Source organism: Carlito syrichta, unplaced genomic scaffold (assembly GCF_000164805.1).
Source record: "Carlito syrichta isolate Samal-C Ts95f unplaced genomic scaffold, Tarsius_syrichta-2.0.1 Scaffold53096, whole genome shotgun sequence".
Classification (NCBI taxonomy): domain Eukaryota; kingdom Metazoa; phylum Chordata; class Mammalia; order Primates; family Tarsiidae; genus Carlito; species Carlito syrichta.
The window spans coordinates 40,260-56,541 of NW_006997192.1; the positions used below are offsets into that span (position 1 = coordinate 40,260).

General features: G+C 40.0%; 1 protein-coding gene across 1 annotated transcript in view; it reads left to right on the forward strand.

The window, feature by feature from the left end:
- DCT (dopachrome tautomerase) overlaps window positions 1-16,282 on the forward strand; it is a 50,449-nt gene that overhangs the window by 20,436 nt on the left and 13,731 nt on the right. The window contains exons 5-6 of the mRNA XM_008049344.1: window positions 1,907-2,086; window positions 6,260-6,395. Of these exons, the coding sequence (XP_008047535.1) occupies window positions 1,907-2,086; window positions 6,260-6,395 (316 nt within the window). The remainder of the gene's footprint in view (window positions 1-1,906; window positions 2,087-6,259; window positions 6,396-16,282) is intronic.

Below are 16,282 nucleotides of genomic sequence, written 5' to 3' on the forward strand. Positions count from 1 at the left end.
GGGGGGGGGGGGGGGGGGGGGGGGGGGGGGGGAGGGGAGGGAAGGGGAGTGGGAGGGTGGTGACTGAGTCCTTGGTGGAGGAAAAACATCACATGTGAACTAGAAAAGTTTCTGGAAGCAGCCTGGTATGGACGGACCACAGGATGCTGGTGAGTTGAGGGGGACACATGGGTGGGTAAGTGGCCTGCAACCCATGAAGAATTCTGTCCTCAAAGATTCCTTAAATTTATCTCAGTGAAAAGATTGTCCAAGCAGCGTCTATGCTTTTCTTTATTCCATTCCTCCCCCCCCATTAATCCCTGTGTTTTAAACCTCACGACTCTGCCTTTCCTCCTGGGTCCTTAGATTGTTCCAGAGCACCGAGCGTGGGCTCACCCCCAGGTTTCATTGCGAACACCCAGAGCCCAGGCAGTCACGAGTGTGGGGGGACCTGGACCCAGCTGGCTACATCCTATGCTGTGCTCCCCAACTAGAGACGTCCTCACTGCTTTTTACCTGACTTGGCTTAATTCTATAAAGCACCATTTCCCAGCATGCCTTGGGATATTAATAGGTGCTTTGTGAAAAGAGATTTATTTCTGTGATTAAACAAATTTAGAGAGGGCTGAGTTTAAAAGATTCACGAAATTTTCAGAATGTTTTCTAGCCTTTCATAGATAAATGTACTATTATCCTTCAAGAGGCACATAAACTAACCTGACCCCAGAGCACTCATTTATATCATAGACCATCCCACTGGAACCGACTTTGGGACGTGCTACCTTTCGGGCCTCTTTTTGCCTGGTGTTTGGTCCTGACCTCTTTTATTCCCCTGGGGGTTCTGTTTCTATTCTCACCTACCCAATATTACCCCCTCCACCATAAAAACCCATACAGGAATATCTTTACAGTTTTGTCTCTCCTCATGCACACCTGTTCTGATGGTGAAACTCCAGGCCACAACAGGCATGTAGGATAGAATATTTGATGGACATGGAACTTTCTCAGCCCCCGTGTTTATCACATAACTTTTGATATCCTACTGCCTTTCAATATGTTCCAATGCAGTGTTTCTTTTCCTTTTTTCTTTATTTCAATACATTAAGGGGGTACAAATGGCTTTTGGTTGCGTGGTTGCATTGTATAGTGGCAAAAAGTCTGGGCTTTAAATGTACCCACCACCCCCACTGTGCACACTGTACAGGATAGGTGATTTTTCGTCTCTCTACTCCTTCCCCTCCTGCCACCTTCTGAGTCTGCAGTGTCCATGATACCATTCTCTATGCCTTTGCAGATCCCTGGTTTAGCTCCCACTTAGAAATGAGAGCATGTGGTGTTTGGTGAGGATAATGTTCTCCAGTTCCATCCAGGTTGCTGCAAAAGGCATGATTTCATTCTTTTTGTTGACTGAATAGCATTCTCTAGTGTCTACATCTCACATTTTCATGATCCCAGTGTTTCTTCTCGTATCTCCCCTTGGTATAGTTTTATCTGCTTTTGCTCTGACTCCTCTGTTTGCCATCAGTTTGCCTAAAATGCTTTACTAGCTTTTCATACTTCTACCCAAATTGGCTTAGCTCAGTGTAATATGGGCCACCCTCTTCTCTCTTCAGTTATTCAAGTTTCAAATGGATGCAACTGGAGTCACCATCTTGCCATGTAAACCCGTTCACCGTCCTTCCAATGGAATGTTCATTATTATCCTCATTTATGCCTATATTCATATTTTGTGCATCTACATTTTTGAAACTTCTTGATCCATGATGATTTTCAGGAGTGGTACCTTTACCACCAATTGTGGACCCTGGAAGTTAACTGCAATTAAAATTTTACCACTACTGTGACCCAGATTGACTGACTTGGTCCAAATTTGTGATGCCATCCATGAGCTAAGACATGTCATTTTCAACCTTCTTACCCATCTTAGCTTGAATGACTATAACCGCCGGGTCACCCTGTGCAATGGAACCCATGAAGGTTTGTTGAGAAGAAATCAAGTGGGAAGAAATAGTGAGAAATTGCCAACCTTACAAGACATACAAGATTGTCTGTCCCTCCAGAAGTTTGACAATCCTCCTTTCTTCCAGAATTCTACCTTCAGCTTCAGGTGGGTTCTCTGTTCTCTAATGGGCCACCATTTACAATGCTTGTGGGTTTCATGCCTGTGGGAGTGATGTATTGGGAGCCATCTACAAAGCTAACTGATGGAGAGAGGCTTGATTAGGGACTGATATTGGGAAAATCATGATCTATCTACTATTCATAACAGTTTATTTTTAATGTCTTCTAACTTAGCTGCTCAAACCCATCTTTTATATTTCTAATTAAAATGTATGAGACTCCAAAAAAACCAGAATTGACTTATAAAAAAAAATTGTGTATTTATTCTCATGTGTTTAAACTTCGGTCACCTTCAAAGGACTCTGTTTGATGAAATACACCTATCAAGATGCTTTTTCCACTGCTCAAAACAGTTTTTGAATTCATCAATTTTGATGCTTTTGAGTGCTTCTGCTGTTTTTTGTTTCACCTCTTCCACAAGCAAAATGTTTCCCTTTGAGGACTCTTTTCATCTGAGGAAACAACAACAAAAAAAGTCATTCAGGGTGAGATCGACTGAATAGGGATGATGGGGCAGGAGGATCATGCCATCTTTTTGGTCAAAAACAACTGAACACCTAATATGGGGTTAGTTGTGTTTGTAAATCATTCATCATGAAATGGGCAAATGCAATGAAAGAATCTAAAAAAAAAAAAAAAATGACTGAAGCCAAACACAGCCTCTCACATCAATACTAGCTGGTACACTGATACTGATGGGTTCCTGGAACACTTACCTAGTGGGTGAAACCTGTACTACAAGGGTCCTGTCCACCAAAAAAATCTGGTTTTTGGGGAGTCCCCCCATATGTGTATATTCCATAGTGTCTGTATACTCTTTGGAACCAGGGTACTTCATTAAGTATTATGTTGTTTTATTTAATTTTTTGAGACAAAGTCTTGCTCTGTTGCCCAGGCTGGGGTATGGTAGTACAATCATGGTTCACTGCAGCCTCAAATTCCTGGACTCAAGCAATCCTCCTACCTCAACCTTCCAAGTAGCTAGGACTATAGGCCTGCATCACCATATCTGGCTAATATTTTTATTTTTTTGTAGAGATGGAGTCCCCTTATGTTTCGCAGGCTGGTCTTGAACTCCTAACCTCAAGTGATCCTCCTACTTTGGCCTCTCAAAGTTCTGGAATTTTGATTTAGAGACAGGGTCTTGCTCTGTTGCCCAGACTGAAGTACAGTGGCATGACCTTGGCTCACTGTAGTCTTGACCTCCTGGGCTCAAATGATCCACTTGCCTCAGCTTCCTGGGTACCTGGGACTATAGGCATGTACCACCATCATTCTTTTCTTTCTTATTTTTTTTTTAATGTTGACATTAGAAAGTTGTTAGCCATAGACTTTCACGTTAGTGACTGAAGTCTCAGAGGAGTATTGCAGATTAAATTTAACTCAAATTATAGCATAGCATTGATATTGCAGTACTTAGAATTTAGAGACCAACTATTAATTTTCTGTTGCCAAAAAAAGGCTTTAAAAATTATGAGAACTAAACTGGGCACAGTAGCTCAGGCCTATAATCCCAGCACTTTGGGAGGTGGAGGCAAGAGGATTGCCTGAGTCCAGGGGTTCAAAACCAACCTCAGCTCTACAATAAGTCAAAAATTTAGCAGGGCTGGTGGCACGTGCCTGTGGTTCCAGCTACTTGGAAAGCTGAGGTGGAAGGATCGCCTGAGCCCAGTGGGTTGAGACTGCAGTGGCTGTGAGCATGCCACTGCACTCCAGCCTGGATGACAGAGTGAGACTCCAACTCAAAAAAAAAATACTATGAAAACTACAGACTGGGCACAGTGGCTCATGCCTGTAATCCCAGCTTTTTGGGAGGCTGAGGTGGCAGGATTGCTAGGAGGCAGGAGGTCAAGGCTGTGGTGAGCCATGATCATGCCACTGCACTCCAACATGGGTGACAGAGTGAGACCCTGACTCAAAAAAAGTTCAAAGAATGATGAGAAATATGTATATAAATAAGATTTTAAGCAACAATGTGTGATGGATGGATTCATGGTCTTCTCCAAAATGGAATCTCTCTCTAACTGTGTAAATGATACAATTTGTATGGGGCCAGGGGCAGGGTAGGCTGAGCTCATTTGCAGAGGTTGTGCTAGGTGTAGCAGGGCTCAGAGTCTATGCTGGGATTGGGAGCAGTCCTCAGAGTAATGGCAAAGGTAGGTCAAGGGTAACGTATAAGATCGTCCTGAAAAGAATCATGCATTCATTTTTTGGTTGTGACAAAAATACTATCAAGACAGATTGCAGTAGGATGTGGTGTCACACTTGTAATCCCAGCACGTTGGGAGGCCGAGGCAGGAGGATTGCTTGAGCCCAGGACTTCGAGACCAGCCTGGGCAGCATACCAAGACCTTGTCTCTACCAAAATAAAAAAATTACCTGGGCTTGGTGGCACATGCCTATAGTTCCAGCTACTCGGGAGGCTGAGACAAGAGGATTGCAGGAGCCCAGGAGGTTGAGGCTACGGGCAGCAGAGCCAAACCCTGTCTAAAAAAATGAAAACAAGCAGAAAGCCCAGATCTCATTCCCAAATTCCCTATCAAAATGTGGAGTCTAGACCACCATAACTGGCATCATGCAAATTGTTAGGACCCAGCCTGCACCTACTGAATCAGAAATTCTGAGAGGAGGGCATGAAATATATGTTTTTGTCCAGTGATTCCGAAGTGTACTTAAATTTGAGGATCGCTGAATTAGGGTTTGGTGAATTAGAATTCACTGACTGTGAGGAGAAAGAAAGAGAGAAGAGTAAGGAGAATTTTGGGATACATTTAGAATGCAGAACATATTCCAGTCGAGCTGAAGTTCTATTTAGTTGAGAAATATGAATATAAGATTGTATGTTAATGCTGGGAGCGGTGGCTCATGCCTGTAATTCCAGCACTTTGCAGAGGCAGAGGCGAGAGGATTGCCTGAGCTCAGGGGTTTGAGACCAGCCTGAGCAACATGGCGAGACCTCGTCTCTACAATACATCAAAAAATCCAACCGGGCATGGTGGCACATGCCTATGTTCCAGCTACTTGGAAGGCTGAGGCAGAAGGATCACCTGAGCCCAGCAGGTCAAGGCTGCAGTGGCTTGAGTGTGCCATTGCACTCCAGCCTGGGTAACAGAATGAGACTCTGACTCAAAAAAAAAAAAAAAAAAGAGTGTATGCTAAATAAACAACATGTATCGGTCACAGACCGTGAGCTGGGCATGGTACTGAGTCCTAGCAATAAAATCTGAAGATAATATAGTCTCTGTCCTCTAAGTACATAACAGACAGATATAAAGGTAATTGTCATATAGCACACGAAAGAGATATATGGGGGGGATGTCCCAAAAACTTGGAATTAATTTTTAGAAGGCGGCTTCCTTATAGTATGTATAGGTTTTCCCTGCAAGGTAAGTGTTCTAGGAACACATCAGTGTCAGTGTACCAGCCAGCATTGTTGTGAGAGGCTTCAGTAAATGTTTTTGGAGATTCTCTCAGTGCATTTACCCATTTCATGATGGATGATTTACGAGCACACCTGCCCACACCGCCCTGAGTGTTCAGCAGTTTTTGACCAAAAATGGCATGGCCCCTGTACCCTACTCTCGCTATTCTCCCCAAGCGCCTTTTTTTGTTTCCCCAGATGAAAAAAAGGCCTAAAAAAGAAACACTTTGCCAATATGGGAAAGGTGAAACAAAAAACAGCAGAACTAAAAGGCATCAAAATGGACAAGTTTAAAAACTGTTAGAGTCGTGGAAGAAGGCATCTTGATAGGTGTATCAGACGGAGAGTATTCTGAAGGTGACAAGTTTAAACATGTAAGAATAAATAAACAATTTTTAATAAATAAAGTCTGTTTTTGAGGGGTCCCCCCTCCTGTATATGAGTAATGAGCAATCCAAAAATAAAACTAAGTAAACAATTTCATTTGCAGTAGCACCAAAAAGAATAAAATAAAGTACTTAGGTTTTCTTGAGTTTCCTCTCGTAATTCTATTGAGCAGATATGGAAACAGCATTGAAAAATTAGGTTGGCACTAATTCTTAGTTAATTTGCTATGACGCAGCCTCCTGTGTTTCTACCCAATTGCAAGTTAGAAGACTATTATTGAGGCTGGAAACAATAAGAAAGAGATTTTGACCAACTTTTGCCTTTTGTCACTGATAAAATGGTTTCTCCCAGGAATGCCCTGGAAGGATTTGATAAAGCGGACGGAACCCTGGACTCTCAAGTGATGAATCTTCATAATTTGGTTCATGCCTTCCTGAATGGGACAAACGCTTTACCACATTCAGCTGCCAATGACCCTATTTTTGTGGTATGTTCAAAGATTTGCTCAGTACTATGTCAGATTTGTTTTTCAATAAGATTAAGGTTTGGCGGTATTTTATCCTCTGTGTGAATTATGAGATGTGTGCAAAAGTCAATGAATTTGAACTGACACCCGAAAGGATGGTTACATAGCACTGAAAACCCTTAATCAGAAACCCATGCTTTGAGGATGGTTAATTTTGGAATGACCTTAAACAGGAGTTTACAATCCAGAGGTGAATGTGTAAACTTGCATAATGGTTAATGGTTTTTTATTGGCTACATGAGTGGTGTTGAAGTGCATTAACCCACAAAAACTGCCTTCATTGTGTTAACTGCAGGAAAAGAAGGTTCTGTTAACCAGAAAAGGGGAAGAGAGTGCATAATGGGGCTGGACATACAACAATGACAAATGCCATTGACAATGAGGCCAGGTGTGGTGGCTCACATCTATAATCCTAGCACTTTGGAAGGCCAAAGTGGCAGGACTGTTTGAGGCCAGGAGTTTGAGACAAGCCAGGGCAACATAGTGAGACCCTGTCTTTACAATGAATTTTTTTTTTTTTTTTGAGTTGGAGTCTCACTTTGTCGCCCAGGCTGGAGGACAGTGGCATTCTCATGGCCACTGCAGCCTTGACCTGCTGGGCTTAGGCGATGCTTCCACATCAACCTTCCAAGTAGCTAGAACTACAGACCATACCACCATGCCCAACTAATTTTTGTGGTTTACTGTAGAGGCAAGGTCTCACCAAGTTGCTCAGGTTGGGCTGGAACCTCTGAGCTCAGACCAACCTCGGCCTCCCAAAGTGCTGGGCTTACAGGCTGAGCCACTGCGCCTGGCCTACAATGACATTTTAAAAAATTAGCTAAGCCTGTGGCACATGTCTATAATCCCAGTTACTTGGGAAGCTGAGGCTGGAGGATCTCGTGAACCCAGGAGGCCGAGGCTATGGTAAGCCATGAGTGTGCCACTGCACTCCGGCCTGGGAAACAGAGTGAAATCCTAACTCAAGACAAAAAACAAAAACCAACAATGGTATTAATACAAAAACTCACATTTGATGTTGTTTCATTTGTTAACTGGATTCATATCTCAATGAGGTAATGCAGCCAGTAGAGAGGGTCACAGATCTTTAAAATTCAAATTTGATGAACTTCCTTGGGATATGAGTCCGATTTCTGTCTCACTTTAAAACAGAAGTTAAAAATTTTTTTTAATTTGAAAAATTAAAAATTTTAAAATTAAAATTAAAAATTTATAAATAAAAAAATTACAAGAAAGAGTTCTGGGAATGGGAAATAAAAGATAAAAGAAAAAGAAAACAAAAGAAAAAATTGAACAACATTTGACAATGGAGTACACAGTTTAGAATTCTGAGCTTTATTCATTTTTAAAATATGTCCAGCAAAAAAAATTCATTTTAAAAATAATTTCAACAAAATGCAGAAGCAGATCAGGGTCAGCTTTCAGCTCCCCTCATCAGTGTTTTCCACCCAGAGACTTCTAGGAACACAGTTCTGTTGAACATCCTGGGTCTATTACTGCTCGTGGGACAGAATGGGGGGCCAGAGAAAGTCTCGGTCAATGAGTGATAGAAAAAACTAAAAAGACTGGGGTTTGCACTAGGTGATTTGGGAGGAGGATTTTAGGAAACTTTGCTCGGGATCAGATGCTGCCAGAAAAAAGGAGTGATTCTGTGACTATCTCAGTACAGCAATTCCTATCTGTCGGTGGGGAGGACTAGAGTGAGATTAAAGCCATAATTGACAAAACAGCGAGTGGCAGGTGCTTGTATTAGCTGGGGAAGGGGATGGCAGGTATTTTGTGGCTTGGATAATGTTCATATTTTGTCTCCGTTCAGGCGTGGTTATGGAGTGGTCTTGTTTTTGTCCTGATCCATCAGGGTCTCGGAGCAGCCTTGTCTGCCACTGACGTTCAATGAGATTGTTTATGTCCGGCAGGAGGATGTCCAGGCCTGGTTGACAGCCCCAGGTCAGCTCTTGGGTGTCAGAAACTGCTTCTTTTCTTTCTCAAGTACAGCTCACTAAAGTTGGCTTAGGAGATGTAGACAATATAAACATTTATATTTCGACTGCTGAACTCCAATAATGCCTCTGCTTTCCAGACACTAAACTCACTGTAATCTATTTTAACACTGTCTTTAGAGCTGTATGTCTTGGATAGATGGTTTTGGAGTCTTTTTTTGTTTTGTCGGTATTTTGAGTTTATCTTATTATTTAGATGGACTATAGCAAAAAACACTATTTTTCCCCCAGAATTTTCCTCATTTTAATTTAATCTTAGCAATGTGTCTTAGTCTGCCATAATAAACTACCACAGACTGGTGGCTTCAACAGCAAATTTATTTCTCACAGTTCTGGGGGCTGGGAAGTCTAAGTTCAAGGTGCCAGCTGATTTAGTTTCTGGAGAGGGCTCTCTTCCTGACTTGCCAAGGCTACCTTCTTGCTGTGTCCTTACATGGCAGAGAGAGGGAGGGAATAAATTCTCTGGTGTCTCTTCTTATAAGAACACGAATTCTCTCATATCAGGGTCGCACCCTTATGATCTCAGTAAACCTTAATTACCTCCTTATAAGTCTTCTTTCTAAATACAGTCGCCTTGGGGGTTAGGGCTTCAACATATGGATTCTAGAGGAATACAATTCAGTCCATACATAGTGCAATGGATTCTCAAACCATAAGTTTATAACAGTTTGTTTTTCTGGGCTCCTGGGAGGCCACATGACACGGTAAGAGAGTGCTGGATGACACGTCAAGTCAGTTATAATATTGACACTGACTTATGTAATCTTGGGAATGAAATTGAACCTTAGGAAGTTGCTGTTTCCCACACTGCAGAGTGTGGTTCTCATGTCCTGATCTGGCAGTGGGAGTGAGGTGCTCAATAAAGTGACTCTTAGTAGATTAGGACATCACAAAGCAGCTTTAGAACCTGTCAAGTACAAAACAAATGTTATCATAAAAATAATAATGTGTTTTATGGTAGTCAGGAAGGAATTAGAGAATCATGTGTTGAGTTTGAATTTTCAAGCCTCAATTAAGTTTTCTGGCAGACAGGTGTACCCTAAGGCAGTTTACTAACAAGCACAAAGTCGGAGGTATTTCAAAGGTGATTTATTATTTTCTCTCAACCTGGGATACAAAAATAGGAGATGTGAAGAGGGAGAGTAAAAGAATAGTTTTCAAAAATGACTCTAAGCTTGCCTGGTGGTATGGAAGATACTAGATGTTTACTCATCTTTGTCATCATTACTTGTTAATGTCTTTAATATTTAAAATTTTGTTTACTCTGGTCATATGTGTCATATAAATATAAATAGCCAAAAAGCCACATTCTTTTTTCAAAGGTAGAGAAGGAACAATGTTTCGGCAGTAGTTCCAGAATTCACAATTACTTTGGGCTATTTTCAAAGAGTTTTATGTTGAAGCCAATTCAACCTTAAATGATTTTTCACATATTGAGATCCAGGCTAACGCATTTCAGTTAACAAAGTTATAGCTTCTGGAATTTCAAATTCATGAGACAATTCATGCAAATATATTGCATTTGACATTTATTAAAATTATTTTTTTGTGAAATCTCCTTGAGCAATAGAGGCATAAAGTTGTATGTGATCACAATAATGAGTAGAAAAAGTCAGAACATTAAAATACAGGAAAAACTCTGAACCAATCTCTAATAATTCCTAAGGTAATAGAAACAAGTGCACACATTTGTCATGGAAAATAAGATTAGGCCACAGAAATGCTAAGTGCCATCTTCAATATTAAATTTAGATATAATCCAGAAAAGACATAAAAAAAAAGAAACCAACAGATTGTAAAGTGAAATAGTTGACTTAACTGCCAAGAAAGAAACTTTGTTCGATAGTAGTAATTTTCTTCCCAGTTTCTAAAGGTACTATTATTAAGAATATATTTGATGTTATTCTTTTTGAAAGTACATCAGTGAGTTTCAAGTTTCTTCAACTCCTCCAAGGCTGAGGTGGTCCATAGGTTGCATGGTTAATTCTCACTTATTTTATATCTTGTACATCGAAATTCTAAATGGAAGTAGCCTTATTACAGCTAGTATTTCTTAACAATGATAATTAATTGGATAAGCTAGATTCATTCATTCAGGAATATACAACAAGAGAAAATGAATTTCTAAAACCAAATATCTAATGGACTAAGTTAACCCTGTATAAGCCTTTCTGACTCTACTAGTCTAGGCTACAATACAGTTAGCAAAATCAAAAGATCTCAATATGAGTATAAAATACTTCTGAGTTAGTTTGAGTTTAGCTCAATTTTTTAAGAAAAAGAATAGGAAATTGTTATTTTCTTCACAAAAGTGAAGCATTTAAAAACGAACTCGTATTTTTCTTAAAATACGAAAAATTCTGATTAGACTAATACTTGAAGGAATTAAAATAGCACTGTTTTATGTCAAATTTTTATTTTTAGTAGTTTAATAATTTTTGTATTATTTATAATCACAGAAATGTTGGTGAGAAAAGTTTTAAAATACCCATAATTCCATCTTGATTTTTCTGCTGATTTTCTTTCATATGATCATATGTTTTATACAGTTGTAATTATAGTCACCCCTCAGTATCCTTGGGAGATAAGTTCCAGGATGCCCTGCAGATACCAAAATCTGTAAACATTCTAGTCCTTTACATAAATAGCATAGTGTTTACATAACCCACCCACATTCTCCTGTATACTTTAAACCATCTTTAGATTATGTATAATACTAAAACTGAGACAGAATAGCTAGCATAGTTCAGATATAGGTAGATGAGTTTCTTGCAGGAAGGCATAGCTTAGATCATTAGAAAACAAGAAGGCAAGGCTTACAGCTGGGTGCCATCTTATCAGGACATAACCGTCTAGAACAATACCTACACTGACCAGGCACCCATATCCAATCTCAGAATACAGGGCAGCTGATACACTCGCAACAGAAACCTTAAACAAGGCAATAAGGGAATTACCAGAGGCAATGGGGGATGGTGTTTCTAGGAAGAAACTTAAATATGCCACATAAAAGTAACTTTTACCATCATTTCAAGACTTTTATAGGATACAAGTAAGCTTAGAAGTAGACAGTAAGAATAGAAACTTGTGCTCAATAGATTGTAATCCACCATGTAGCACACAAATCTTAGTTTAAGGAATAGGTTGTTTAATCATCACTAAGAAAATATATAAAGCATTCAGTTAACAACAGGTTGATGTGTCCTTTCTCTTTAAGGTACCCACACTTTCTCTTGAAAGTGTCTTTTCTTTCTGATAAACTTTGTCTTAAACCGTACTTTGAACTCTGAAATTTTTTTCTGTGCCAACTTCAAGAACCCACAGAACAACTATACACAACACCACATGGCTTCAATACAATGCAAATGCTATGTAAATAGCTATTATTCTGATTTTTAAAATTGTTTTTTATTATTACTGTAGCCTTGTTATTTTTTACTTTTTTTCCAAATATTTTCAATCCACCCTTGGTTGATTCTGCAGATATGGAACCTACAGATACTGAAGGTCTTATATACATATTATATACAATATCCTATTTCACTCAATTTATTTAATTTTTAGGTTGTTGCATAGTTTTCTAAATACTTAAAATAGATATGCACATAAGAGATTCAAAATGTAGAAAGTACAAAATGAAGTCCCTGTATCACTACCATCTCCCAGCTCTTCATTATGGTTTTTTCTAACTTTCCAGATATAGTTTATAAATATACACAAAAGTTCATATATTTGTTCAAATAGTGGCATACTATAGATACTTCTGTGCCTTTTTTTTTTTTGAGTTGGAGTCTCACTCTGTTGCCCAGGTTGGAGTGCAATGACATTATCACAGCCACCCAGTATCCACCTGCTAGGTTTCGTCCATCTTTCCACTTCAGCCTTCCAAGTAGGAGAACTACAGTCTCGCACTACTATGTCCAGCTAATTTATTTATTTATTGTAGAGATGAGGTCTTGTCAAGTTGTCCAGGCTGGTCTCGAACCTGCAGGCTCAGGCAATCCACTCACCTTGGCCTCCCAAAGTGCTGGGATTAGAGCCTGAGCCATTGAGCCGAGCCTGGCCTCTGGGCCTTTTTTTTTTTTTTAAATAAAAAAATTTATTCTGCATTATTTCAGTTCATAAAGAGCTTTCTTGTTCATTTTAATGACTGTATTGTATTCTGTTGCATGGATTTATTCTGAAATGTTTAATTTTAAAATTCAAATTTTAGATTGTTTCCTATTGTTGGGCATTTGGGTGGTTTCTAATCATTTGCTTTACAAACATTGCACACTGAACATGCAATGCAGGTAAAGAGAGTAGAATCCTTGACTTAAAGGGTAGTAAATACATTTGAAATGTGATAGCAATTGCAGAATTGTCTCCAGAAGGTTGGTCATATTTGGTCTCACCTCCAATGCATCAGAGCAAAAGCATCCCCATTCTCTCTCATGATTCTCTCTGTCCTATCATTTTTCTTTTTATTTTGAGTTGGAGTCTCACTCTGTCATCCAGGCTGGAGTGCAGTGGCATGCTCAAGGCCACCACAGCCTCGGCCTGATGGGCTCAGGCGATCCTTCCGTCTCAGCCTTCCAAGTAGCTGGAACCACAGGCATGTGCCTCCATGCCTGGTTGATTTTTCTTGATTTATTGTGGAGATAAGATCTCTCTGTGATGCCCAGGCTGGTCTTGAACCCATGGACTCAGGCAATCCGTTCACCTCTGCCTCCCAAAGTGCTGGAATTACAGGCCTGAGCCATCACACCCGGCCGTCATCCTTTTTCATCTGTGTCAATCTGATAGGTAAAACACTGTTTCAGTGAATCTTAATTTGCATTTCTCTTCTTACAAGTGAAGTTTATCATCTTTCCATACAATAAAAAATATGTTTGCATTTCTTCTTCTGTAATCTGTCTGTTCATGTAGCCTCATGCCTTCAGGAAAAAGAAAAGAAAAAAACAAGCCAAAACTAAAGATTCAGAAGAATCAGAATTAAAGTAATTCGTTCTCTATGTGAGTAATAAAATTCAACATTCTCTCTTGATTTTTGTTGTTGTTGTTGTTGGAATCTCACTCTGTCGCCCAGGCTGGAGTGCAGTGACATGCTCATGGCTACTGCAGCCGCGCCCTGCTGGGTTCAGGAGATTCTTCCACCTTAGCCTTCCAAGTATCTGGTGCATGCTACCATGTCCAGCTAATTTTCTGATTTTTGTAGAGATGAGGTCTCGCCAAGTTGTCCAGTCTAGTCTCAAACCCCTGGGTGCAGGCAATGCTCTTACCAGTCCCTCCTGAAGTGCTGGGATTACAGGCGTGAACCACCATGCCCTGCTCTTTCTTGACATTTTATTTTTTTGGAAAGCCAAATAATCTGGTCACATCAAGATGTATTTTCGAGGTTTCATTAGTGTATGTGATCACTGACAACATGGTCCACCTCTAGAACGTTGCCTGGTATTTAGTAGATACTCCATCCATTTTTGTCAGGAGACCGTTACACTACTGAGCATCTATTATGTGACAGCCGTACACTAGATGTCATTCAAACATTGACAAAAGATGTCATTCTTTTAACTTCACAAAACGCTATGTGATATGCTCCTCTCCTTGTCTTAAATATGAGACAATAAAGTCCAGAGAAGCTAAGAGATGTGTTCAAGGTCACACTAACCAGTAAGTGGCTGAGCAGAGATTACAAGAAAAGTTTCCTATTTAAAAATTCCCCTATGTCCAATCTTTCCAATTTTGCCTTTTGTCAGTTTAGACAATTCTTAACTCAATCTTTTCACTATTGCCTTCATTATAGTTGAGGAAATTTAGTCTTGTTAGATCATGTTAATAGGAATGAACACTAATCGGTGAAGGGCAGGTCTGAATAATTTTGCATGGCTTTTAAAATGATAGGGCCATTGTTTCTATCATGAGCATGTGTTGATACTTTAAAAATGCCACATTTACTTATGTATTATGTATTATTATTAGAGTCAGAATCTCACTCTGTTGCCCAGGCTGAAATGCAGTGTCACGATCACCACAGACTTGATCTCTTGAGCTCAGGTGATACTTCTGCCTCAGCCTCTGGAATAGCTGTGACTGCAGGTGCATACCACCATGTCCAGCTAACTTTTTGATTTTTTGGAGAGATGAGGCCTCACTGTGTTGCCCAGGCTGGTCTCAAACTCCTGGGCTCAAGCGATCCTCCTGCCTCAGTCTCCCAAAGTGCTAGGATTACAGGTGTGAGCCACCACATCCGACCTTACTTTTGTATTATATAGTTTTTAAATAATAGATATACGTTTTTAAAATAATAGATATGCCTTCTAAATAGCATAAAATCTTGATGAATTTTGTAAGAGCTGAGGTATCAGAGAAAGTGGCTGCCCACCTGTTTGGAAAGTTCCCAAAGGTGGCAGGATTTCTGTGATCTCAGTGTGGAGGATGGTATGTTTAATTTGGCAGGTGCTAAATGTCACCTGAATGGGGTTTTTTTTGACTCTAGGTTTTATAAGAATAGACACATACTCTATTGAGAATGAAACCTACACTAGAGGATGAATTATATATACTTCATTATTGATAGAATAATGCATGAATTATAAACTGTGTGTGTGTAACCACAAATATATATATATATATAAAACCACAATTTCTTTTTAAGGAGGCAGGAGTTTATTAAGAAGACAGAAAAGCTCCCAAGTGGGAGGGAACCCCCAAACTCCCCACAATTTATATACACATCTAAGAAGGTTCTAGCATTGATTTGAGTTCCTTTCTCCTAGAGCTTTTATGATTCCGTAGCCAAGAATGGCCTGGGAGTAGTTTAGTCTCTAGCTAGAATCTCTTCTGGCTCTCTCTCTCTCTCTCTCTCTCTAACCTGTATTTTCTGCTTATGATGCATGTCTTGTAGTCCTCTGTGTGCAATTGTCTGAAGTTTAATCCTTGAAGTACAAGATTTCTTCCTCAAGGGTTTAGCAACTGAATTTCGAATTCTCCTGTTATTTCTTTTTGTATACATGTAATTGTATCTTCTATACAATGTACATTGTATATATTTTATGTATGCATATTTATACTTTGTATATAATGCCGTTATATACATCTGTGCAAGAGGATGTGTTTATGAACTTCTCCACAAATGTCTGAAAAATACTTTCTTTTTTTGAGTTGGGGGTCTCACTCCATCGCCCAGGCTGGAGTGCAGTGGTACATTCACAGTTGACCTGCTGGGGTCCAGTGATCCTTCTGCCTCAGCCTTCCAAATAGCTGGATCTATAGGCATGTGCTACCACATCCGGCTAATTTTTTGATTTATTGTAGAGATAAGGTCTTGCCAAGTTGCCCAGACTGTTCTTGAACCCGTGTTCCCTCACCTTGGCCTCCCGGAGTGCTGGGATTACAGGCTTGAGCCACTGCGCCCAGCCAAACAATACTTTCTATAAGAGGATGGATGGGGAAGGCTAGGGAGGGAAATTTATAGCAAAATGAGAAACACACACCATCCTTGCTGAGCCCTGCCTAGGAGACACTGTTGCTCAAATGCTCTTTTTTTTTTTCTCCCTGTGATTGTATCTTAATACATTCAGGATGCTATGAGAAAAATACTATAGATTGAGTGGCTTGGGCAGCAAACATCTATTTCTCACAATTCTGGAGACTCGGAAGTCCAAGATCACGGCGCTAGCAAATTCAATGTGTGGTGAGGATGCTCTTGACTCATAGGTGACTGTTTTCTCATTACATCCTCACATGGCTGAAAGGGAAAAGGAACTGCCTGGGGTCTCTTTTACAAGGGCACTAATCCCATCGATGAGAGCTCTACCCTCATGACTTACCTCCCATAGGCCTCATGTCTTAACACTCTCACATTGG